Source organism: Patagioenas fasciata, chromosome 2 (assembly GCF_037038585.1).
Source record: "Patagioenas fasciata isolate bPatFas1 chromosome 2, bPatFas1.hap1, whole genome shotgun sequence".
In the NCBI taxonomy this organism is placed as follows: Eukaryota; Metazoa; Chordata; class Aves; order Columbiformes; family Columbidae; genus Patagioenas; species Patagioenas fasciata.
In genome coordinates, this window is record NC_092521.1 from 110,185,351 (window position 1) to 110,212,822 (window position 27,472).

The 27,472-nt window shown below is 38.7% G+C and overlaps 1 protein-coding gene across 3 annotated transcripts in view; it reads left to right on the forward strand.

The window, feature by feature from the left end:
* The window catches only part of TPK1 (thiamin pyrophosphokinase 1), a 304,572-nt gene that overhangs the window by 231,161 nt on the left and 45,939 nt on the right, over window positions 1-27,472 (forward strand). For all 3 annotated transcript variants that reach the window (XM_065832445.2, XM_065832446.2, XM_071804699.1), the window contains one exon: window positions 9,294-9,405. In XM_065832445.2, the coding sequence (XP_065688517.1) occupies window positions 9,294-9,405 (112 nt within the window). The remainder of the gene's footprint in view (window positions 1-9,293; window positions 9,406-27,472) is intronic.

Consider the following 27,472-nt stretch of genomic DNA (forward strand, 5'->3'; position numbering starts at 1 on the left):
CAGATGGTGAAATGATCTCAAGACATTCCACAGCTCTCATCCCCATCAGAAGGTACATGCCTCCTTCCCACAGCATGACAGTTCCAATTCCTAGACTGGGACATGGTTATGGTATTTTATGCCTTCTGCTACTCTAGGGCTGTTATCAGAGATTTCTTCAGCATGTACTGGTAGGAAAAGGAGGAGGTAGGGAGGATTGCCTTGTCCTTTCACAATCTTTCAGTAGCAGTCGGTGTGGTCTTCTGCATAATTCTTTCAGGTGCTGCGGTTAGACGAACTGGTCTGTAGTTTCCTGGAGTGTCCCTCAAGCCTTTCTTATAAATTGGAATAGTGCTGGCTAACTTGTAGTCCGCAGGCACCTCCCCAGGCTCGTAAGACCATTGGTGGATGATTGAGAGGGGTCCTGCTGTAATGTCTGCTAGCTCATTTAGCACTGTGGGATGTACCCTGTCTAGGCCAATGGGTTTATGAACATTCAACTGATACAGCTGGTCCTTTACAGTTTCAGTGTCCACAAATGGAAAAATCACTGTTCGTGTAGTCGTGGTCCTTCAACAGACAGGACCAGGCAGTCGAAGGTCTGTCAACGTTACTGAAGACTGAGATAAAAAAGGCATTTAATGCCGATGCTTTTCTTCATCCCTATTTGTCAGGTGACCATCTTCAACAAGTATTATTCCAATATTTTCCTCCGTCCCCCTCTTGCTATTAACATACTTTAAAAAGCCTGTCTTCGTGTCTAACAGCTGCCCAGTTCCAACTATAGTTGAGCTTCGGCCCTTTGTGTCTTTTCCCTACGTATGCAAACCATGTCTTTGTAACCTCCTGTGAAGCCTGACCTCATTTCCAGAGATCACACAATTTCTTTTTCCTCCTGACTTCCAAGAGGAGTTCCCTGTTCAGTGAAGCTGGTCTTCTGCCCCATTTGCCTGACCTCTGACACAACAGGATTGCCTTTAAGAGGTGGTTCTTCAAGACTGACCAGCACTCATGGTCCCCTGAGCCCTCAAAAGCAGATTCCCAGGGGTCATTGCTAAGTAGCTCCTTGAGTAGCTTAATGCTTGCTGCCTTGAAATCCAAGGTAGCAACTCTGCTGTTCTTTTTTTCTCACTACAACAAAAACTTTAAATTCCATCATGTTGTGCTAAGGCTGAGTATGTTATCAGCATGTTCATAATTTTGAATGCTCATTTGGGGGATATCAGAGGTCATCCACATAGGTCTTAAAGAAGGCAGAAGGTAGATGCCACACAGGGATTTTGTTCTTTCATTGTCTGCTACACAATACAATTTCTTCTACCTTTTGGTGATATTATAAATATACCAGTATAATTTTTTTTGAATGCTCCCTAATTATAACTGTGATGACAAATGGGGTGCTGGGAAGATGCCTTTGGCTTTCAGAACCTTCAAAGTCTTGTGAGAAAAGATGCCAGGCTGACTGTATTTGTTTATGGTAAGAAATCACTGTCAAAGATTTAGGACTCAGGTTGGCCTACTTTGAATTATTTTAGTGTGCTTGTGAATATTCCTCTGTATTCTGAGAACCAAATCAGTCACTGATGACACTGATGATATGGGCACAGTTCCCACTGAAATGCAAGAGAACTGAAGCTATACCTGCTATAAAAAGGCTGTTCCAAATGAACTCCACTGCAACAGAGAAAAGGAGAAAAACAGAGTTCAGGGCAGTACAGTATTCTGTTTCCCCACCACATGCTCCAAGAAAATAATTTTTGTGTGGACTGTAATCTCCAACTGATTACTTAGCTATACAAGAAAACAGGGAGAAGGTGGGAAAAAAAAAAAAAAGAGGAGAAAAAAATACCTGTTTGAATGACCAAATTTATCTAATTATATTTGTTCTTCCTGACCTGAGCAACAGGTCTTTGAATTTCACGGATGTGGAGAGAAGCAGTCAGTCATTGCTAGTACAAGATCGGGGGCATAACACTTCTTCAAAGCCTGCTGTTATAAAGCAGAAACTATTTTCCTGTCTGCTGAACGTAGATATGGTGTCTTATCCTAGGTCAAATGAATATCTTTACAATAATAGCAAATTATTCCTTCTTGTAACAGAGATCAAGACGGGGTGCTGAAAATTGTTTCACAAGTTCATTTATCACTACTTCAAGCCTCTCTCTTTCTTACCTAGAGGTATATGAAAGTAACAGTCAGAAATGGATGGGAGAAAAGAGCACTTGCGAGATCCCCCCTACCCAGTGCAAAGAACTCTGTCCATCAGTTTGTTTGCACTGCAGAAATTACAGAGGCCAGGCTTTTATGAAGCTCCAAGTCCTAACATGAAGATCCCAAATATGAAGCCAGTTCTACTAAAAAAATGGTGGTGTATAAGAGGATTTGTGGGCCCAATATTTGCTGCATCATAGAACACTTACAAAGCAAGGGCATCACATGGATGTAATTTGAGGAGTACAAGAAATTATACAAAGTTGTTGACCAGCAGCCTATTGATCGTTCTTCTTATGTAGTAGAGAAGATTTCCAAGTGAAATTTTGCGGGAGGAGAGCTACAGAGATTTACCAGTTTGTTTGTGAAGACTTCTGAAAACAGATTTGAATTGAAGGTTAAGTCACAAAGGCACCTGCTACAACAGCCAGCCAAGATTCAGATGGTCGGTATTTGATGGAAGGAAAAAATAATCTGTTAATTGCTTACCACAAAATAAGATGAGATAGACTCCATCACAGGATGGGCTGTGAAGAACTATGCGAAAGGAAAGACAGATTAGCATAACAGCAAAGAGAAAATAAGATGCATAGAGAAAGCAACCTGATCAGAACAACCTAGACAAGAAAAAAATATATCAAGTATTGTTGTGTAGCATATATTAGTAAACATTGACATGCATTAGGCTTGGTAACCATACTTTTTTTTCTTGTATAGCAACAGAGCCTAAGCACTTTCAAAAAACAAAACAAAACAAAAACCTAGCACTATATATTTGCACAAAAATTCTGTGTATTCTTACATAGCATAAAGATGCCTTCCAGCAATACTTAGTAATTCAGTGCCATGAAGAATAAATTGTTTCTTGCCACAAGTTAGGTGAACAATATCCTGTATTTTAAATTAACTCCCACACTTCTCTAATACCAAGGAAAATAAGAGAATGTAGTCTAGATAGAAGAGATCCTCTGGACTCTTCCCCTGTACAAATGCACAGAAAAGAATGAGCAGTGACACTAAATGTATTATGAACCAGTGGATGGTAAGAAAGATTATGCCATAATTTTCAGCACTTAGGAATTACAGAATATTAGTGCCCTTAGTAAAGGCCATCCTAGGTTGACAATTTAACTGCAACATTGCATAGTAATTATACAAGCAATAGGAAACCTTCAGCAGCTTGTCTACTTTTCACTCTTATCTGCAATCTATTGTACTCTGTGGTCTCATAAATGGATATAAAGAAAATGGCTCTGATTTTTTTAAGGCATCACTAAAAATGGTAATTAAATCTATAATGATGGGCCTGCTGAGGATCGGGCATCAAATGTGCAACTCAAGGATAAAATGTCACACTGGGCCAGTGTAGGGCTTGCTTGAATTTAGAGAAGGACCAGCCAGTTCTTGATTACCGTAGTTTCACACTGCATTTGTGGTGTATTTTGCATTACGGTAGACTGAAGTAAATGTTGTGGAATTCCATTTGTGAGTGGGAAGTTTCAACAGAGTGAGGTTTTCTTTAAGGTAGGATTCAGAGTAGAACAAGAATTGGTATTTATGGCATTTGTCAATCTTTAAGATATGTCTGTGAAAGGAAATTAAACCACCCAAACTCCCTTTTAAAGTAACTTTTGTATTCCCAGATGTCTGTCTTGCTTGATAAAGTGTTTTCATCACTTCATTTGTGTTCATGTTAACAGTGTCTATGCTGCTGGCAGTTTTAACTGCTTGCGGTCTCCAGAGAGAAATATACCTTCACATTTTTTGCACCTATGTTTGCTGTTTTCTTGTCAGTCATACGGGCTTTACTGCAGAAGACAGAGAGTTGTTTTACTTGCTCCTACTGCAACAGGTGATGAGCAAAAAAGGGACGCACCTACTGTGCGAAGTAAAACATTTGTCAACGTTATACTACAAGTGTACTCTTAGGAGAGTTTTATTAGGCTTATAGAAAAAGTTCATGTGCAAATGTGTGAAATTCTGGGGTCATTTGCGCTTTGTGGATAATTTGTACATTAGATATGCAGTAGCAACCACTTAAATGTATAACTTCAGGGTACAGTAAATCTTTTCGTTTTAGTGGCACTCACCTCCACAGGGATTTCTTTCTATACCCTTGTCATAAATTGTTTTGAAACAGATGTGCTCATTAATTTGGTCTATTAATTATTATAATTTACTGTTTTTCTACTGTCTGGGGTTTTATTCACTATGAAGTCATCATTTTATGAAGTGTTCTTGTTGAAGGATAGACTTGGTGGGGTGCTGTCTTGCAAATAACTGATATACTGTTCTATCCATTTCAGTACAGGAGCACTACTAACATTTCAGAGTAAAGATCATCAGGATTGGGTCCAACATATTTTAATATTGGTTTAAAGTACAATAAATTTACTGTTTCTTTCATACATATGTAAGCAGTCATTGATATGATCTACAAGAGCTTTTATACTTCTGGGTTTTCACTGGAACTGTGGATACTTTTATTTTCAAAAGAAAAAAAAAGCCTGGTTGGCTCAAATAATGTTCTCCGAATAGCATTCATGTAATAGCAACTTGGCACTGTGTATATTTGTTTGAAAAGACAATTGATATTTCAGAGCTGTAACAAAATAGCTCATCTTAAATACATCCTTTTAGAAAAATCAGCTCTATTTGCCATGCTCAGAATCTCAGCCTAAAAGCTTCTCTTATTGTTAAGTCAAGCTCTTACACAACTAATGGTTAGTAGAAATATTTCTGGAACTTTGTTTTTACTTTGTTACCGATCGTGATATTTGATTTTAAACATAAATGTTCTCAGCTTAGTTTCATACTTGTTCCTTTCCTCCTCCTCTATATTGCAGTCTTTGGTGATCGTATTGATTTCCACCCATTTCCCAGGTCTTTTATCAACATACCATTTTCTGCATCCAGATGTTTATGTACTAAAACAGATTGTGGGTTTTGCCTTTTCCCTGGGTAACACTATGACATCTGTATTTAGTTTTTTGCTGTTGTTGTTGTTTTCAAGTGTGTGCTGCCATCTATAGAGTAATCATTGAAATAAAGCTAATATAAAAAGATATTTTATCAAAAGATTATGGAAAACAAGATCTAGCTAGCGGAGGAGGTATCACAGAGCAGTTGGCCAGATCTCAAGAAATCCTTTTTTTCTATAGTCCCAAATCTCACAGCAAGGGCAGGTGACAGTCTTCTATTCAGAAAATCAGCAACTTCTATGAGTTCAGTTGTTCAGCAGATTTATTTATACTGGTCAAACTATCAGGGCAGCCTGAAAATTAGTATAAGCTTGCCCTGTCCTCTAATCCTCTAACTCGTTCCTTTTCCATCCCCATTACCTTTTACATGTCCTAGTTCTTCAGGAGTTTCCAAGATCTATTTATTATACCTTTCTTCATTTGTTTTTTAAAGCTTAATTTTAATTCCTTATTCTTCCCCAACATCTTGTTAACTGGCTTCATGCCTCTCCTCTGTATCTGGCTTCAGCCTGCCAGGTTCCAGAATGCAGTGCTGAAGATCAGTCCCCATTTTCTCTCTCTCTCACATATAATTTTGTCACTTGATATCTATTTTAGAGTAGATATATTTGTTGTAATACATTTATTCAGGTTGGTCTGGAAAGCACTTGGAGAAGTAATTCTCTATACTTCCATGAAGTACCTATGGGATATCCATGCATGTTTAGAAACTGTCAGCTTTTATCTTGATACTGTTCATATACCTTTCAGCTTGAAATTTTTTTACTGAGGATTTTGGTGGCTTACAGCCTTGGACAAGGTGAGGTATATGAGTTCCTGGCAATCAGACTTCTGTTCATCTAAGTTAAGAGATGTGACAGAGAAAACCTATGTCTTTAGGTCTTTCCTTGGCAACGAGTGTTGGAGCGGGGGTATATTTGGCCACTGCTGCTGAAATGCTTTCTTATAACGGAAGACTTTACAATCAAAAGGAAAAATTTAACCTATATGGATGAAGTGTTCTTAAAAATATCTTCTGACATTTTCTTCTTATTGCTGAACTTAAAAATTGTTCCTATTTCCCAGCATCAGAGACAAAATGAAGAAAAAAAATCAATGCTGAAGACTGATCAATGTTTTTCAAAACTGACTTAATAAGATAAAAATCAATGCAGCTGTATTATTTGCAATTATTTTATCACCAGTATCATTCACGCATGGTAATATTTGATTCTTAAGTTAATTGTGAAAATATTTCAGTTACCTTCTACAGAGGCAAAAAACTTAAGGAGGGACTTATTTAGTCAAACTTTAGTTTTTGTTGTAATCCTGGTTCTGGAACTTTGACTTCTGCAGAAACTGAAAACAGCTTCATATTTTAAGTGCCAGTATATAATTGTTCCTTTAATGACAGAGGCTGAAATAAAACACATTATTACCCGTATTTGCAAATTACAAGCTCTGATCTTCCCTCCTTCCTGTAAATAGCAGTTCCATCTTGCTTGGTTGAAAGATCTCTACTGGGAAACTTGAAAATAAACTTGGGCACCTGATTTCCTCCATGGCAGTCTAGCAGTGCTTTTACTTACTGTAAAAATGCATTGGCTATTTAACCTTTTTTTAGGCAAAAATAAGTAGGAGTTTTTGTTTACCTGCCCCCATCACCCCCCTTACAATTTCCGTTTTCTATCCTCACTATGCCCGGTAATATTAAGACCTCTGTATTGATTAATTCAAAGAAAAGTCTTAAAAACTCTCTTGTGTAATATCCATGAACCAATTCCTAAGCAATGATTTGACTTAATAGTTGAGAGGGTTTTTTTGTAAAAAAACTTGCATTTTGATATTTCAGTTCCTGTTTACTTACTGCCTTTGGTTTGCCCCTCTGGGCTCTTAGTTTGAAATTTCTCTTATAAACTAAGGGAAAGAAAATGTTGTTTTAGGGAAGAAAGTCAAAATTCTTACATAATCACTGGGATGTGTGAACTGGGATTTTTAGAGAAGCATCAGATGTTGAAAGACTACTGATAAAATCCTGGGTATTGGTGAACTCCGGTGATGGCATCTTTTGTTTTAAAGACTTATTTCATGAGAACAGAAGGACAGATTTCTGCAGAAATTTCTTACTGAATTTAATCCCTATCGGTAAGCTGGGCCAGAATGTTGTGAAATAGGAAATGCAAACCTAATAGTAGGTAGGCACAGGTTTTGAGAATACAGGACTTAATTGGGTTCTCTGTTGGGCCACTTACTTTTACCTCTCTTTTTCATATTCCTTTATGAATTGATAAATGCAGTGAGTTTGCTCTTCTCTCCAAGTAGCTCTGAGCAGCAATATGTACATTCACTGGGAACAGTCCCACCCCTTCTCTCCATCATCAGCTTCATTATACACAATATCTGCAGTACCATAATGAGAGAGCTTGTAGTTTTACCTGTCCTCTCCCTTTCCTCCTCCCTCTGTACTGCGAGAGAGAAGTAGCATGGCATACTGCATAGCTAAAAGGTTATCAAGCCTGAATTTGTTACACCTCTGAATTTGGCAGGCAAGCATTCCCAACCATTATAGATACACATGGCTCATCACCACATGAAGCTGCACACCCTGTGAAGATAGATGATATTGGATTGGTTTTCTCGTTGCTCTGCAAACAATCACACAGGCTTAAGCTACGCGATTTGATAGTCTCTAATTGACAGCTTTTCCAAGGTTCATTTGTTAACTGGGAGCATGACATGTATCGAAGTTGTTTCTTCATAATGCGTTTGGCATTAACAGGAGAAGCTGTCAAACACCTCAGACATCAACATCTCAGCAATAAGATACTTGGCCTCCAGTTTTGACTTTCTAACTAGTGACTTTATATTTGCATAGGCATTTGGAATGAGCATATGAGAGGACAGGACATAAGAAAAAAAGCTTAAATACGTTCCCCAGAAGAAAATTTGTGAAAAAGTATTTTTGCTGATTGGGACATTGACCTGAGTTTTGTGGTTCAACTGTTCTTTTTTCTTGGTTTACAATCTTGATTTCTCGCTTAATAAGGCACTCTCTGAATACTCATTGGATTTCAGAGGGTTCTTTTATTTTGGTATATTAATAAATAGACATATCTGATTTTATTTATAGTGGTGAAGAATTTGTATGTAAAAGAGATGCTGAAGGGTTTAGCTTGCCTGTGTATCCACAAGAGAATACAACCTCAAAGAAGCCTCTATTTCAGAGTATCCTAACCTTTGCCCAGATGAAGCCCATGTTTGTTTGAAATAATAAATTACCTGTGTAGAAGAGACCAGAGGATGATTTCTCCACGAATGTTGTCACTGTTTTGCATTTGCTAGTTTCTTGCTTTCATTAACACTTTTCTCAGAACACAAATTGTGCCAGAACTCTAATGTTCAGCTTTTATTTCTTTTTTCATTCTGTAAAAAATTTCCACTATCTACTCTTCCTTGCAACCGTTCGTACGCAAGGTGTTCACACAGTTCTATAAGTACTAATTAAGAGCTTGGTCACAAATCCATCGTCACTAATTTCTGCTGCTTCTCCTGCATTTCAGTTTGTTGTTCTTGCTTAGTGTAAGCATGTTACTCTAAATATTTAAATTAATTTCTCTGGCACCTAGTTAATTTTCTGCATGTATTCTTCCTTCTGGCAAGACTACATGCCTGGAGAAGTGAAATTTTGCATTAAATTTTACAGATGTCTTCAAAATAATGAAGGAGCTTCAGCAGTGCTTTGACTAACGTTGTTTAGGAAGTTAAATACAGCTGTTTAGATGAGGAAAAAGAATGAATTAATGGGTCAGGATGCCTTCATTTGACAGGAAGGAAGAGGCTAGCTTTGTCAGAAGAGCCTTGTCAAAAAATGGCAGGGAAGTATGAGAAAAGTCAGATTCTGCTTAGAAAAGCCCAGAAACAAACTTTTTGAAAGCCCTGAGGTTTGGAACCTGAGCACAGGTCTTTCCTCCCTCTGTAGACATCAGTGACCTGAATTCCTACAGGCAAATATTCCTGAGCTTTTGGGGGACATTCTGGACCTGCCTCCATCTAAGTACTTTCTGTTTTATTTGCAAGGTCTGTTGACAAATGTAATTTGTGTCCCTGGTGAGCACTGACATCAGGGGCCCTTCTGTCTTGCAGGGCAAGCACAAGCTGCATGTGGACACGGGACTGGAAGGCACCTGGTGTGGCCTCATCCCCATCGGGAACTCCTGCGAGAGCGTGACCACGACAGGCCTCAGGTGGAACCTCAGTAAGTCAGACGCCTCCGGGACAGGGGGTTTAATGTTATCCTAACCAGACATTTACAGCAGCTTCACCAGTGCTGAAGGGTCTTTACGTGTTTGAAGGTGGCCCTGCCAGGCCACTTTTTTCTAGAAATGAAGGGTTGTGGGTTGTTTTTGTTGTTTGTTTTTTTTTTTTTTTTTTTTTAAAAAAGAAGATAAATATATTTAAACCTGAGATATCACAGGCAGGAACATGTTTTCCATTTGGGAGTCATTATGCTGTTTAAATAAAACATTTGTTGAGGTCATGATACATTACCACCTTGATACATTACCCTCCAGGGAAGGGAAGCTGCTAGTGCCTAAACTCCTGGTTATAAGCCATAAAGTTACAACAGACAAATGATAATGTGACACAGATTATTAAAGCTGCCTCACTTATCCTGAACTGCTTTGTGTATATTCTCTGTTTGTCAACTCAAAATGAATAGATCTTTTTCATTTTCTTGTTTTAAAGTGGGAAAAGATGCATTTGATCTAGAACAGGGATATTTATCTGTAGAGAAAGGAGGTTCTTGACCAAAAGAAATTCAACCTCTTGCCCCTTCTCCCACACTGAACCATTCAGGATGTATTTACTCATGAAAACAAAGGGATATTTTAGATAAAGATCCTTTAAAACTTAGGGGAAGCAAAGAAGCAATTGAGAAGCTCTAATCTTGCAGTCTGATTTATGTGACCAGACTTTAGGGCCATCCCATCTAGAAAGGGCATGTGGTTCTCACAATATGTGGTACAGTGCCTTCAGTGGCTAGTGATTAATCTGACACTACCCGCAGTGCGAGCCAGCAGCACGTGTGCATGGTCTAGAGAACGCCCTGTTCTACTGAGGATTTGAGCATGTGGGATTAAGGAGGTAGTAGGCATTAGTAGCTCATTAATGATAAAATGTATAAATATGGCCTTAATTTCAAGATGTGAGAGGCTTGCCAAGTGAAGAGCTGTTGGTCTATTTATGTTTTTGTCCTTTTAAACTGGATTGTAAGAGCTGAATGTATTGTATGTTCTCTTGATTTGAACAAGAGTCAAGTATTTTCATTTGTACTGATAAGTACAGTTAACAGGTAAGGTACTGAATTTTCATCTGCTCCTCTCCTATTGTATAGTGAATTTTGTGGCCCCTTGCACTGAGGGACTACTCATTTCTCAGTAAATGTTCTGCCCTCGAGAGTGAGGTGGAAGAACCTCAAACCAGCCTCACATAAGGGAGCATCTCTGCAGCCTGTGTTGCTTTGCAAAAGGCTACTGTGTGTACCAAATGTTGTAGATTCTGTGAGGTTGCAGTCCTTTCTTGTGGTCTTGATTATTAGTTTAAAAAGTTATTTTTCAGATACATCAGAACTTTTTTGAGTTGAATGACATCAATTTCATCAGGTTTACTAAGTGTTCGTTTGAAAGACGGCAATTTTAAAGATTGTCTGCTCCCACAAATGACATGGCTCTTTTACTACTGAATTATGATTGCGTGATCTGCTGAAGCTGAAGGACATAGGGGTTGCTAGTCTAGATGTGCCACCTGGAGGAGAACACATTGGGAGGTGCAGTGGTAACAAGAAGTTTCTGTCTATATCAGTTTTTTCCATGTTTATCATTCTAGTTGTGCTGTAATAAACTTCTACAGGTTACTTAGAGGCATAGCTAGATATGGACCTATGGGGATTTTTATTACACTTTTTTTTTTCTTTTTCTGAAGAAGAAAAAAGTATTTAAGTGACTGTTTCCTACTTGTCTGATGTTAACGTGAGACCACCATCTCTGCTTCTCCCTTCTTGTTGCTCTCTGTTTCCGAGAGTGAACCTCAGACCGTAACAGTGTTTTCCCTAGTGATGTATACACTGCACCCCATTACAGGCTACACTTTCAGTCTCCGTGTTCATGTTTCTCATAGTTCCTTTATTTATTTCTCTGCATTATCATCTCAGATATATAAAAAACAAAAATGATCTGGTCTTCCTTGAAGATGTTTAATCTACAACCTGAAACTACTCTTGTGCCCGAGTGGTCAGAGCTAACCCTTACTCATCCAAATACAGATTTTGAATCAGGTTATTGTTCAGATACTGATAAAATTAATTAAAGAGTAGTTTCATCCCCCAAAAGGGAAACCAATAGCTCAAATACAGCATGTGGTTAGTTATGAGTTGGTTGGATGTTTTCTCTAATAAATAAGCCTTACATTCAGATAACCTAAGTTTGATATTAGCTTTCATTGTGTTCATGACTTTTGTGCTGCCTGTAGTTTTGTAAGTACTTTAAAAAATTTTAGTCCTCCTGTAAATTGTCATGGAGAAGTAAAGGTTCACCTGGGAAGAAAAGGGTATAAGAAGATACTGGAGTGTGATGTGGATGTCAGCATTGCTCCTGAGGGATGGCAGTGGGAGAGGAGAGCTTTCTCCATTCATTAAGGGTACTCTGAGTACACACCTTCATATACCTCAGTGAATAAAATGGTTTGGTTACAAATTCATTTTCATTTGTAGATCATGAAAAAATGGAATTTTTAAGACAAACATGATGTGAAAGGCCTTTTTGTCCAGTTTGTTATGGAATTAATTGAATATGACCCAACAAGTTTGTTTTTGAAAAGTAATTTTTGAGTCCTCAAAGTACTTGTTTTAAGTGTCTGGGCCACAAACTAAATCCAGAATTTCAGTTCTGTCTGATGATTCAAACATGATGCATTAGGTGAGAGGGGAGCCCTCATTTTTGCAAACAATAACTTCCAGTAGCTCAACATTCGAATGACACTGCAACACAAGAAAGAGCTGGCTTTGCATCAAGGTCTCTAATGTTTAACACCAATTTCAGTCTGAGCATATCTGGATTACTTTGTTGATTAAAATTTGTAAAACCTTCAAGGGGTAGTCAAATGTTATCTGTTTCTAATCTACAGGTCCTGTCATGAGACTTTATAGTCTCTGAATAGAAAAAGACAAGTATAAATACCTAGGACAGAAGCTGTATTGTGGTTGAGAGTAGGCTATCAAAGGTGTCATTTCAATGGCTGAATTAGATAAAACCTGAAATCTGTAAATTATTCTGCCAGCAGAGAAACAATGATATCTTGGTTGTATTTTTAATATTGCAGACTTCAGTATTTTTTTGTGTGTCTGTGTGAGAATGCAACATGTATGCATGCTTTTATGCATGCTTATCTTAGTTATTTGCTAGCCTTGGAACAAACAGAACTTTCATTTATTTTAGTTCTGTGGGTGAAAGAACTAAGAGAAGAAAGTAGAAAACTGATTACAGAAGATACTTTTTACCCATACATGCTATTGTGCAGCACACATTCAGAACACATTATAAAGATATTCTTTCCACTCCCAAAGGAATACAGATCTTTTCTCTATTAAAATCTGATTTATAGCACAGGATTCAGATAATGCTTTATCTGATTTGACTCACCTGGCTGCTTGCTGATAACAGCTCCCGTGTCTAATAAATAAATAACAAAAAATCCAATAATGCCAGAATTACCCAGCATTCTTCATTAGGTCCTCAGTGATGCTTTCATGGAAGGTGACTAAGAATGGAGGTAGAAATCAGCTGTGCTGCTCATGGAAAAAGAGGTTGGAGGATAATGGTAGGCTTTTCTAGTAAATAGTTTGTTTTCTAGGAAATTACTGTAGAAAATAATCTTGCCAACTTATTTACTGCTCATCTCTATGGCCTTTAATATGCTGTATGTCACACATACCTTTCATGTACTAAAAATGCCGGCATACATGTATATATATCTATATAAACGGTGTGTTTATGTGATTGTGCTTTCCAGATAATTTTCATGTAAATTTGCTTCTTTAGGCAGGAAGTTAAATTGCTGTAAAATGCCACCATTCAAAAGAGCGCCACTGTCATTTCACTTCAGAAGGCAATAGCAATAACAACAGGAGCAAGACCTTTCTCTGACTGTAGTAACAGAGCATCCACTGACTACTAACTTCACAGGTAGATAAACAGGATCCAAAATCTTTTTGATGCTGTTTATATTGTTGGTGAAATTGAAATGCTTTCACTGTTTTAGTGCATTGGGGATTTTTTTATGTTGCATTGTGAATGGAACAAAAAGACTACAAAAGCGGTGGGGTTTTATGTCTTAGGAGAGATGCAGAGTCGGATAAAAGAAAATTAGTGACTCCTTAAAAATAATTAGAGGATGAGGGACTGTTCTGGAAATGGCTGTAAATTAGGACAATGGACAAGTATCTGTGTGCTAGCAAAGCTTTTTGTATAAACACTCGGTAACCTGTTTCGTAACTGAAGTAGTTTACATGGCACATTTTGCTGCCCTAGTTCATTCTGACTGAGGCAAACTGAGCAGCACTCCCAGGAGTAGCTCTGTTTTCAGTGGCAGAGTAAAAAGCTTCACAGCTGGATTCCCCTGTCCTCTGCTTTCTCCTCCATCCCGCTCTTCTCACGTTCTTTGCTGGTAGAAGACTCCCAGTACATCAACTGGGAGTATCTTCACAGCCTCAGTGATGTATTTTTTCCCTTGTTAAAGCTCTAGGACACTGGGTTGGGTGGGGTGACAGAAATGATGCTGCTCCTCCCAAAGCTTCAGGCATTTTTGACCTATTGCGAGCCATTTGCCTGCAGGAGTGCTGCTGTTTGCCTTCCAGAGTCACATCATTTATTACAAGGCAAGGCCTGCTGAAATACTTTTCCAATAAAGCAGATGTTCTGATGGTGGCAGCCTGGCATCCCACTGCTTTACTGCAAGTCAGCAAAAGCAACAGTGAGGGCATTGCTTAGCATTGCATGAAATGATTTTGAACCAAAAAGACCATTTGGCATACATTAAAGGACTGATGAACACAGAGCTCAGTTTGTGCTGGGCCCCTAAAGCTGTTTTTGTCTTTTTTTCCTGAACAGCAGCTTGAAAACTCAGTCAAACTTTGTGAAGGGACTCGAGATGGGGATTTGATGTCACACGTTCAGTCCATCTCCACAGATTTCAATGAATGTTTGGAACTGGTGGGAAGGAGATTTGGTTCCAGCTCTTCTGTAGCTGGGTAGCAGAGTCCTGGCATTCAGTTTAGAAAGGCTGCTTTAACGTGATAAACAGATACGCTCTTCCAGATCACACTGCTGAGGCAACATTACTGCTGTAGGACTCCAGTTATGGAAAGATTCATGCAAATACCATAGTTGTGGACTAGCTCAAACCGCTTCCAGCGGTAAATTTAGCCCAGCTGGATGGCCGTCTTCAATAGGACACAGGGAGCGTATGTATGATACTGCCATACAGCAGTGTTAGGCAGTAATGGCCAGGAAGGGGTAGAATAACAAAAAACTCAGAGAGTCTTTTCCAGCACAGTTGTGCACAAAGCAGATGGCTCTCCGGAAGCTAAGAAAGACCATCCTGAAGCGAACTGGAGACACTTATTTATGTCTAGCTACATTGCCATGGCACGTTGCAACTATGGGAACTAATTTCGTTATTAATATCGAGGTGAGAAGGTTGTCAAGAGAGCAAAATGCTGCTCTTTCCCTCAAACCTCCTATGTTACTTCAGTCCTTCATTCTGCTAATGGAAATGTGACCTGCAGGTATGAGAAAATAAGCGCTCTACTTCAGACCAGCTTTTGTGCAGATAATCCTCATCTTTGTGGTGGCAGTAGATTGGTAAGAATACTGAGGTCACATCAAAATCAGAAGCAACCTGCTGCTGCTGAAGTCTGTGAGTTGTAAGGACCAAATACCTTTCTGAGGAAGAGAGAGGTCTGCAAAGAGCCAGAGTTACCATTTAGATTATTGGGGATTCAAAATAATCCTGTGGATTTCAGCAGTGGCTCTGAACTTTCATCAGTGGGTGCAAGGGCAGAATTTGTGCAAGAAAGAGACCTTTGAGTTTATACTAAAGACATTTAACTCTAAAGGCATTCTGTTCAGTCAACCTGCCCATATACATAGTGGGAAGTCCTCTCATTTAGACAATGGCAGAAGCAAAGCTTCAAGTACATAATGATGCACTTGAAAGAAAGTCAGTGAAAAATTGGCCAGAGTACAAAGGCTCGTTTGTCATATCCCTTGCAAATATACTTTGTTTTCATATTTAAATGCACAAAATCAGTCATAATAAATGTAAATGTCACGCTGCCAAGAGATTTCCAAAAACAAGGAAGCTCTGATGCATGTGGTGAGTTATTGCCAGTTCCCAACGTTTCTGCAGAACCACAAAACGGCAAGGACCGGAAGGAGGACAAATCAATCATGTCTGGCTAGAGTCTCTCAGAGTTAAAAAGTGGTATGTGCTTGTCTGTGGTGACTCAGTTAATGGACAAGTGTACTATTTAGATTTTTGGGAGGTTGTTCAAGTAGGTAGGTGTTACTATTAAGAATTGACTCCTCCTTTTCAATTCATTTACAGACCTTTTAGTTCTCTCTATTTTTAGCACACACTGTTGTGTGTGATTGATCTCTTCTCCCCAGAAACATGACACTGAGGGAAATTATTTCCTCTGTGGTGATCTATTCCTGTACCTTAATGGCAAACAGTTCTGGCTATTCCCTCTGTTGTGTCTCAATTCTTCATTTGCTGCTCCGTTTATAACCACTTGGCATGTTGTTTGAGGGGGCCCTGCCTCTGGATGTTTATGAAAGTGGTGGATTTTTCCTTGCTGTTATATGAAGTTCTCAAGAGGACTAAAGTCTCGTGACTTTTGTTGTACACTTCTTAGTGTCACTGACTTTTACAGTATGCTTCTAGAAAGGTATGTTTTGGTTGTAAGTTGTTTATGGCATCCCGATATGTAATTAATTAGCTGTTAAAAACTGGCTGTAGTAACTGACAGGTCACTAAGCAAATCTGTTCTTTTCAGGTGAGTTGGAAAATACACATTTCTGACAGATGAATACATGTCTTGCTGTAGAAGTAGTTGTGGCTTCTTTTGGGGCAGTAAATACATGTGGGGTAGTCAGGGTGACAGCGGGAAGATAAAGAAGAAAGAGGGAATGGGAAAACTGAGATGTGAGGAGGTTGCATTTGGGATTAGAAACATGTTTTGGAGAGAAGAAAGGGCAGATAACCTGAAAATGTGGGAAGATATGAATACAGAGATTGAGACAATAAGAAAAGAGGTGTTTTAAGTAGACAGTTGACATCTTCCCTTTTGAAGCACTGAAGTGAGGCCAAAATTCATCTTGTTATTTCTCTGCTGTTAGCAATCTTCTTCATTTTTCACTGCTGTCAAGGCATAATAACCTACTTCTACTGTCAGTAAACCGGTCAACTCAAGTGGTGTGGGCCTGTCCACCCATCTGCCTGGATCTTGATCCAACAATAAAAGATTGCATTAGACATTTGATTTGAAAACAAGAAGGAAGACTCTTTACTTGCACTCTTGTGGCTACCAATTCAAGACTCTGAAACCAGGGAAAACCAGAAACAGAGAAATAAAAGTAAGTAGGGGGTTTTTTTATGTTAATTATGCTTATAGATTCAGGACACCAGCATCATTCAGTGTGCCAGGTGTATTTTCTGGGGGTTAATCAGGAGCCGTAGCTGAAGGTGCAGATGTGTACAACCTCAGCCCCTCCCACTGCAGAAACTGAGACTCTTGGGAGGAATGAGGTGAAGTACTCCTGAAATGTGGGATTTTCTTGTGGCTCAGGCAATTGATTGTCCAGAGTTTTCACTCTGTGCGAGTATTTTAGCTACTTGCAAGTTAGCTGTTCATTTGTCTTAGCGCTGAAGCTGAGCTCTCAGCACTCTGACATTCCTCTGAGCTCTGCTGTGGTCCTATAAAGCAGAATACTCCAAAAGGAAAGTTGTGGTATTGTCTTTAAGATGCCCGCTTTTGATGTTAATGATGTTAACAGTTTAACAGGTGCAATGGTATTATCAATTCTGTTGTAATGAGCAACACACAGAAGCCTGTGGGGATTTAATATGCGTGCGTTCAATGCAATTTAAATCCATGCAGTAAATAAGGCATAAAGCCCTATGACGAATCAGGGCTCAACGTGTGTCAGTTAAGAGAATACTATTAATATTTACTGAAAGCATGTGGCCTCCTTGGTTAATGCCACTGTATAATTGAAGGAGGAAAGCTAAAGAACCAGAAATAAAATTTCACAGCCAGACTTTAATTTTGGTATCCCATTGCTCTTTAGTCCATGACTTTGCGGCATTAGCGTTTCTGAAAATTCCTCTTCCATGTGTTTCATATCCCCGGGGAATGTGGGTCCATTTACTATTAACAGGTAGCTGTATGTAGCATGTTACATTGTATCCATACAAGTCTAGGTCAGTATGTGGTAGCTGAAGTTCCTGTGTTATCTACATTTTGAAGCTTTTCCTTGTATTTAAAAGGAAAATATTTATAAAAACAATGAAATGTTTCAAACAAGTCCAAATATTTTTAGTATGTTTTAAGTAGGTGGTGATACATGTCATAAAACAATAGTAAATTGAACTAAATGGGGGTGGGATGAATGTCAAGAGATCTTACAATCCGTATAGCTTTCCTATGGCATCACTCCTGAAAAACCTAAAAAAAGGTTACTCTATTATAAACTTTCAGCATTGGGGGTTCCTTCATAACAGCTTTTTCAGAAAGTCTGCTCCAATTACAATTTTTGTTTCCTTTCTTTATACCGTGGATACAGTATGTGATAAATATATTCTCATGCTGTTAAGCATTAGGACACAGCATTTATAATATAATTGCCAATACGAAATCTCAGAATTGTACATTTAGGTTTCCCAAATGTAGGGTATAACTCTGTAATTTAGAGAGGCACCAGCAATACCACTCTATCACTGCTGATTCGCATGCCACTTAATGACGCTGTTTATAAGACAATTTTCTAATCAGCTGTGTGAACACTCATCAAGAGTTTGCTTCTTGATGTAAACCAGAGAAGGTGGCGAGAAAGACAGGGTTTGTTTTGCTTATAAAAACAAATGGGGAAAAAAGCAAGTTATAAGGAGAACTATCAGGTTTTGTCTGTTTTGTCTGGTTTTTGGTTGGTTGGTTGGTTGGGTTTTTTTTTTTTTTTTTTTCCATTTTGTAGAGCATTGATATGGTAAAAAAAAAAAAAAAAGGCAAAACACAATTATAGAGAGCTTCAATATGAATCTGGATTATGCATTTAATAGCTCAATGTAGAATTAAAAGCTGTGGTGTGAATGAGTCAATATTCTTCAGGGTATTGCCTTCATGTATTTTGAAATTGGATGATGATAGCTGAAATGTTAACATTCTAGTTTTTAACAGGTGTTATATTTCCAAAAATTGCTTAATAATAATAATTATGTGATTTGATATTGTAGATAGTCTGTTGGGTCTAGTCAGTTGAAACTGGAGCATGGTCAGTTTTCCATTCATTTCACATGTCAGTTTTAGTTTTCAACCCAATAAACGTACCCAACCCTCTCTCCCACTCAAGCAATAATTAATTATTCCTTGCCTTCTTCCTAGCTATTTCATTTTTTTCTTCTGTAATAGGCAGAATACCTTTAATTTTAAAAATGTTATATAAAACACACATAAGCAGAGTCAAGTGTATCTGGCCTAGAAACAACTCATTATGTGATTTAAGAGATTTTAACAAGATCAGCCTCAGTTGAACTGCACAATTTATTAATAATTTTGGTAAACAAAAATAAAGTACCTCTTCCAAATATATCCCCAGGCAATCATTGTGAACCCCTTGTAAACATACCTTGCCATCCTCTGCTCTGTATATTGAATGTATGTTAAAGAATTTATGTTTTATGAAAACGTTAGAGCTTAATACCAAACTTGTGGAATTAATGGGAGAATTGCACCTTGGCTTTGATATTAGTATGTTAATTTTGAGGTGCCTCTGTCCCTTCCTTCACTGAACTAGGGTAATTTAAGCCTTCAATTAATCCAGACAGTTAGGCATCCATGTATTTTCATGTACATGACTAGTTCTGGGGAATATAAAGCGGGTAAAGTTAAACAATGTGCAGAAGTACTTACCACAAGTCAAACTCTGCAGCAGGAGATATAGCCTTTAAATATGCCTGAAATGGCTTTTCTATATGTAAAATAAGGCAGTAGTGGCTTTAATCTCAGTCTCTGGGGTTAGCTGTCAGTTCTGGTTCCTATTCAAATATCTCTTCTCACTCAGTAATGCTGTAAAGCTCCCTTTTCTAGCTCTGCATATTTTTAATGTATTGCTGGTCGGCTGTAGTAATTTACATGAATTTCTCCTGATTTTACTGTTGAATGTCTGGGCAAAGTATGAAGACGTGGTAAGACAAATGACTTTGAAATATTTCTCGCATCTGGCTTCTTTACCTGTAGTTCAGTAGATGTGGTTTCCCACCAGTACAGCTGTCAGGTCCATGCATCAAGTAATTTTTTCATGTGAGGATTCTGGAAAAAAAGGGGTTTGGCTACCTACCAGAATTTTTAAAGAGTCATAACGTTTCCATTAATAAAGCCGAAAGCGTTACAATATGCTACGTCTGCATAGTTGTAAGAAAACTAAACGCTCCAGATAATTCAAATCCACTGTGCTTGATTCACTGTATCTTTTTTTTTTTTTAACAGTGGTAAAAATTTGCCACACTTTTGTGGCTTTGTCTGCCATATGTAAAGCAAGATTTTCAATCCACGTTAAAACCATGTATGCAGCACATGCAACACACTCACTAGGGAATGGTGAAAAATTTCCACATCATGTCATGGACTGGGTTGTATTAAATACTAACATCAACATATATCTAGTTATACTAGAATAATTAAGTATTTTTCCTTTTTATTTTAAGATATCAAGTGTTTACCTTTTAACATTCCAAAAGCCTGCAAACTGTCTTTTGGCAAATACAAATCAACAAAAGCTGGCAATACTCTGCAAAACACTTGCAAGGTACAATAGGAAGGTTGGTTGATTCTTCAGAGCTTGTGCATGCCACTTTTCTCTCTGCTGCTGCCTTTTGTTACCCTGTGTGCTTATGGTTCGCGTAGTTCTGGAACAGACCTGCACCGTTTAAGACTTGCCCTGAATTTTTGGGAGCTCTCCTGCTGGTAGTTAGTTTTAGATCCCAAATGTCTCAATCAAACGTTGTCAGTGAATCTTCAGATTAGCTTGTGTTCCTTTTAATGCCTTCACAATTACTTTAGTGCCCCCGCTGAAATAATATCTAAGGGACGCCTTCCTGTGTAACCTCATCTAGGTGTTCCTGCTCCGGCAGGGGGATTGGACTGGATGATCTTTCAAGGTCCCTTCCAATCCCTAACATTCTGTGATTCTGCGAATTTTACTCACTGTTGTTAAATTCACTTTTTCCAGTTTAGACTATTCTCTAACCACCCAGGGTAACGATTCCCTATATGTTTGTCAGTCTTGGTTTTGCACCCTTGTTTCTTGAATTTCTCTGCTGATTTTCTGGCCTAACTCCTCTGATGCTATTTTCAACAAATCCTTCAGAAGTTACTAATAATGAAGGCAGTTTAAAAACAAAAAATGAGACAAAAATACACCAAACCTTAATTGTCAGCATGGCACAGCCCAACTTGCTGATTCAGTGGGTAGCACACCAGGCTGGGGACCCTGCAGTAGGGTTGGAACACATAATTAGCTCTCATTAGCATATTCTCTTCTCCTGCTGTTTGTCTTGTTAACTCTTTGATGCAGGGACTGTCTGCTACACTGGGTCTGTGCAGTGCACCCTGTCCTGCCTAGTAGTCACATACCACAGGGGTAAACATGATTAATTGCAATTGGGAAGTGACTTCTGGAGTTACAGTTGAAAGCTAATACCATGGAATGATTCCTGATTTTAAATAAATGTATATTCTGTATGTGTTAGAGGGTGCATCTGCGTTATTATTCTCAGAAATTGTACTGTGGAAAGAGAAGAATATCATTGTTTAGCATACAGTGCCACCTACAGAACAGGTTGTGCAGCCTCCATTTCATACTTTCTGGGTTTTTTGGTTGTTTTTGTTGTTGGTTTGTTTCTTTTTTTTGTCACAGCACAGTTGGCATTCATGGCTAGAGAGTGTATTAGAAGCTTTTAGCAGGTGCCAGCAGAATTGGAGGATGAGCATGAAAGGTCAAGAGCCTGGGGACCTGGTTGAGGTCTTGCTGAAGTGCTGGGCAGCGGTTCCTGCTCTATCAGCTGCTGCTGCTTGGCAAGTTGGTTCTGTCACCCAGGATAATCAATTGGGAGGTGGTTTGTGTGCTCACTGAGTTCAGCCATGATCTGCAATGTCTGTAGGCCAGGCTTCATCAATAACACCCATTATTAACTTTCTCTTAGAAGCCTAAATTGTTTGGGTTTTGTTTTGCTTAGTGTGTTTGGTTTGGGTTTTGTTTCTCAGTTTGTTTTAATACAACTATTTCTAGAAATGCTGCGACTAACTTTCCTACTAAGTGCATGATTTACTGCAGTGGTCTGACAGACATACAGAGGTGGAAAAAGAGGGGAAGGGCCCAGAGAGGAAAAAGTCCATCTAGGATCACGCTGTGAACATTACGCATAGTAAAGCACGCTGTCAACTGTTCTTTCTGTTCAGAGTCGATTTAAATGCAGGGGAGAAGTGGAGGGTGTCCTCTCATGTTGTTACCTAAACATATGCTGTACAGAACATTGTTCAGTAGCAGTTGTGTGTTTGCATTGTTCACTGGTTGGAATAACAGTATGGGCATTGCAGGGCGGGGGGGAGTTGGATTTAATCCCTCAAATCTTTACAGTGCTTTTCAGACAAACATTAATTTTGGTGCAGAAAGATGGATATGGTAATATTTCTTTAAAAGACAGAAAAGGCAAAAGAACACACAAATATCACTTCTTCCACTCTCAGGAATCCATTATTTATGTAATATAGCAAATTAAGTTCTGATCGTCACTGCAGAACAAATTGTTGTCTGTCCTCTTTTGTCTAGTTTCTGAATGTTGGAAGTTATCTGACCTTTAAGCTGTTACTAGCTCAGGACCCACTGTTTGGCATCTTCAAATTAGTGGGGTTGAAAAAGAGAAACAGAAAGGGAGGGCTGAGAATGAATTCTGACATCCAGGGCAGATATGAAATAATTTTCTGGCAGGTGATCTTGCAGAGGAGAAGGAGGAGGGGGAAAAAAAGAGAGAGGCCTTTTTTTTTTTTAATATAGTTAGGTGGGAAATTGAATGTATTTAAAGTAGCAGCAGAGATAGACTGGGAGGCTGAGTGTTTGAGACAGCTGAAGTTGCGTGTTAAATAGAGTTTATGAGACTATTCTGCCATTTCTCACCTGCACTGTCACAGTCAGTACATGTGAGTGTGTAGGTGACTGAGGGTGTATGTAAATAATAATTCCTCTTTATTTAATATACCTTAAACCTGAAAAGAGACAGAAATAAGAGTTAGTAGAGTGCTACAAAATGTGAAGGTAATTATGTAGTAGTTATCCTCAACATTTCCATCTTTAAAGTGGTTTTGAACTGCTTAAGTACAGCAGTTACTGCAGACCGTGATTAGATAAATGGATGCAAATAGTAATTGTAACTGATGAATGATTGATGATGGTTTTATATGTTTATCATTATATACTGTTGTAAACACTTTCTTCCTCAGCAAGGATGGAGCCTGTAAGCAAAATGATGATGTATTGAATATGAATTCAAACTGTAATATTTTAAAGACTATAGAGGGCCAATATTGTAGGCTGGGATAACCACAGAGCTGTTACCAGAGTAACTAGTGAACTTTGCCTTTGATATCGATGGGCTGAGCACCAAACTCCTTCCAGTTGATATTCAGAGCCTGAATATAAGTGCAGCTTGGAAGATGGGTTAGTAGGAGAGAATTTGAAAGTCCAGATGGGGAAGCTGAGTGCTGTTGAATGATGGCTTTGGGTGGGGGAGACCCACTGCTCAACAGAAGAAGGGGAGACACCATTTCTCATAATTCTTCTAAAGACTTCTTCACAGCTCCTGCTTTTCATCTCAACTTCCCAGTGTCCTGTCTTCTCGACTTAGTCAACCTTTGTGAATTTCTTCTGCCCTGTAGATCGTTAAGATCTATAAGACGTTTACAATGCAGTATTTGACAGACACAGGAGTGAAAGTTGTACACCCCCATTGTAAGAGCCATTTGGGACAGAACAAATACGTTTGGATATTTGGAAGCTGATGGGAACAAAGAGATAAACAAGAATGTCCCTAGAAAAGCAGAGTGGGACAAGACGTTCATGTAATCTGATTGATGCTATAATTCTATTTGATTTGTCACCTGCCAATTACTAATTATTAATCACAGTAACAGATTAAAGGGATTTTTATTGCAGCAGCTTGAGTTTAATATCAGCTCTTTGTGTATCATACAATGCAAAAAGTAACCTATGGTAATTAAGTTACAGGTTAAGGCTTCATTATACATAAATTCTTCTATTCACCGAGGGAAAAAAGAAGCAGGATATTACTAAAGAAAAGCCCCAGATCATTAGCAACCTCTGCTCCCTGCACTGTTCCTTTACATCACTTCAACTGCAGTGCTGAAATCTGTTATTTTTCCTATGGCATTGTAGAACTGACAATGAACTTGCCAGGTATTCTGTCATTTGCCCTTGGTGTTGTATAAAAGAAGTGGATTAGGTTCTGTTTTGTTGACCTTTCAGTTGCAAGGGAAATGGTAGTCCTGTTTGCTTACACATCAAATGCTGCCAGGCTGTTGTCTGCATTAACCTTTGTGGAGCACCCTGATGTGATTGTTACCTTCTCACCAGCAACACAGGTGCCAGAGAGAATTGGGAAAGGATAAATTAAGGGTGCCATGCAAAGCAGCTCAGCTAAAGACATTTTTCTCCTGCACTGAAGAAAAGATATTCTGTATGTGTTTAACTACTTAGCTGGTCTGCGAGTCCTGTAATTTGCTTAGTCAAACAGAACTTCAAAACAGATGGTTTCTAAATTTGGGGAAAATAACCATTTCAGTATTTTTTCCCCTGTGCAGACTGCAGTTATGCTTTAGTACTGAAATTATTTGAAAATTAAACCGGAAAGTAAAATTGGGATCTTTACCAACTGAATACTAATTTCAGGAACATACAATTTTTAGTCTGTGTTAGGTTTTCATCTGCACATTTAGCCTAAGATTTGTTTATGCTTTGATTTAGTGTTTCTTGCTGCTTACTTGCATAAACATGGCCAAATCAGTCAGTCGGAGTCACCAGTGTATTTAGCTCCCAGCTGCATTTGCTAATAAAGGGAAGAATGACAAGTTCCTTCCTTCACAGAGGAGGAAGTGGAGAAGCATAAGGAAATAATTCATTGCACGTACATAGCACCTGCAATCAGCAACCTATATAGGCACTTTACCAAAAGTGAAGTGCACTGCCATATCTGGAAGATGTTTTTGTTGTGAGAAACTGCTTTGTTCTCAATCTCTTCTATTGAGGAAACTGAGTCACAGAGTATTTGTTTGGTCTGAGATTGTAAGTGAAGCTAATCAAAAGGTAAGAATCTAGTATCTTGGGCTTTGGGATTGTTTTTAATGCTGATAGAAGTAAAATAGGACAAAGGAATTAATTGCTTGATATTTAGTATTTTTAAGATATATTTAATATTTTCCTACATAGTTACAATTTCCAAAGTGTACCCAGTAGAATTATATTTAGAAATACTGCCCCTCTCTTAGAACATATGGTCAGCTGTTAGTTATTTGTATGTGTCCATCCCTGAATGTAAGGAGGTTGTGGAGGTGTGAAAATGGAGTTAAATTCAGTTTCACAAAAACTGAAGCATAATATTTAGTCTCCACTTTAACAGCGATTTAACTGTTAGTTGTCAGTGTGAGAGCACCTGTGTACACTCTGATAACCTTTGAGATATCTAATTGCTCAAGAACTGAAACTAACTTGGGTTGAGGATTACTAGAGGGAATTTTAGGGATATGACTTGTTTCGTTCAAGTCTTTGCTTCTTCAAACAAGCGTGCCATGCAATGCCCAACCAGACTCCATTGTGCAAGGCAGAGCTGGGCGGTGGAACTCATTGCTACAGTATGTTGTGCAGACCACAGATACAAATGGATTCAGAAGAAAACCTGGGAAATTAAGGAAAAACGATCCAGTAAACACAGTGATGTAATCTCCACCTCAAGAAATGCCTGAGCTACAGGTTCTCTGAGGGAGGGTGTGCTGAGAGAAATACCATATTGCCCTGGCTTTAGAGTTCTTTACTAAATACCCTTTAAGGACCATTGCCTGAGGCTCCTGTGTCAGTATCCTACTAAGATAAATCCTGGGAATGACAGCAGTGGCTGCTTTTGTACTCATTTCACCCTTAGAGTCAGTAGCTCTTTTTCTTCCTGAGATAGCACTTATATTCTTCCTTTTGGCCTCCTCTTCCAAGCTGTTTTGTCCTCTGCCCAGATTAGGGACTCATCATTATAGTTTAAATTTCCCTTTCTTGGACAGAGGGCTAGAACTATATGCCCTCCTACAGAAAGCATTCCCCAGCACAATGTACCACTTGTACCATAGCCATAATATATGTTTATCTCTGTTGAAAACATCTAACCTGCCACATCTTTTTTTAACACCTGTAGGCTCCTTCTGCTAGTGCAGTATTGGGCTTCTGCAAAATACAGCCTTGGATTGCTTGCTAAATTGTCAAACTCAGTTCGCAATTGAGAGACTGCCTCAGCATTTTAATGGGCTTTGGCTGCAAAGCTTTCAGAGGACGACTTTTGCTCTTTGGAAACCTGCTTTCGTGTTGGGGTTTCTAAAGGTGGCATTGTAGACTTCCAGGTGTCTGGGTTTATGGACACAAAGCATGGAGTCTCAAGCAGGGAAGAAGTAGACATCCCTTCTTAACACTCACCTGAGTTCTCAGAATTTTTAACAGAGTAAACTGTTTGAGTTTGTTTGTGGTCTGTTGGGTTTTTGCTTGTGTTTTTTGGGGGAGGGTGTTTGGTTGGTTTTGTGTGTTTGTTTTTTGTTTTGGTGGCTTGGTTTGTTTTTTTACAGAAAACTGGTATGATTGTAGCTTCCCTTCCAGGGGCTGTGAAGTAAATACATATGGTGTAACAAGGTATGTAGCTACAAGAGCACCTGAAAACTGGAGCTGTAAGGATAGAGGTATACGCAACTGAAAGCAATAGCCATATTATGCCTTAGGAAAATGATCTTTCATTAAATACCACTTGTTAAGTGGTGGTTACTGATCAGAAGGGCATTCATGCCACCTCACCCGACAGGTAGAAACTCTTTACTGTTTCCTTAAACCATCCTTGAGAAATAAATAAATTGAGTTTTCTTCAAATTTAGCCCATTTGTGTCTTCTCTGATACATATGATATCTGCTGGCTCAGAAGGAATGCTTTTGGGCAGCACATAGTCATGAACAAGACTTCTGTCTAGCCCATGTTGCTTTCAGAGTTGTAGGTGTTATGTAAATCAGTTTTAGGACTGAAACTGCAGGTTAGATATTCCATGGGTACTTTCTTGGCATGCTGTTTCACTGACTTGAAAGGTAAAACTACAGTATAATAGCCACTTGATGGTGCTTTCTAAAGGCTGTAATGTCTCTTTATTTTGCTGCAGATATGGTAGCAGCTGGCAGGAGCATAAGGTTGCAGAATTCTTACCACAGCCATTCTAACTCTGTGGCTTTTATGCTACTACATAACATTTATATACACAGTGATGGGAAAGGAAGGTGAGTGAAATGTATTTGCACATTGTAGTAACAAAATCCAGCGTTGACGGGTTATATTTTACTCTGGAAGAAATACCACTTTGGGGGTTTCATCTGATGTCGTCATTTGCAGCTTGGCCTGCTGTATAATAACCAAAATTTCAAGAACCTGTTTGTCTTGAACTGCTTTGTCATGAGTTCACATCAAAATCTGTAAAATATTTCCACTTCAAATTTAGAGAGGTAATTGAAATACGCTATGGGAGGCAAAATGTGTTATTTTTCACATCTTTCTAAAAAAACCCTGGTGTTTTAGCATGTTGCCTCCAAGGAATATCAGGTGGATAATATCCTTCTCATCCATATATCTAGGCATCACCATGCAAAAGAAAACCTCTCTTTACTCTGATTTTTTCAGTCAGATGCTTT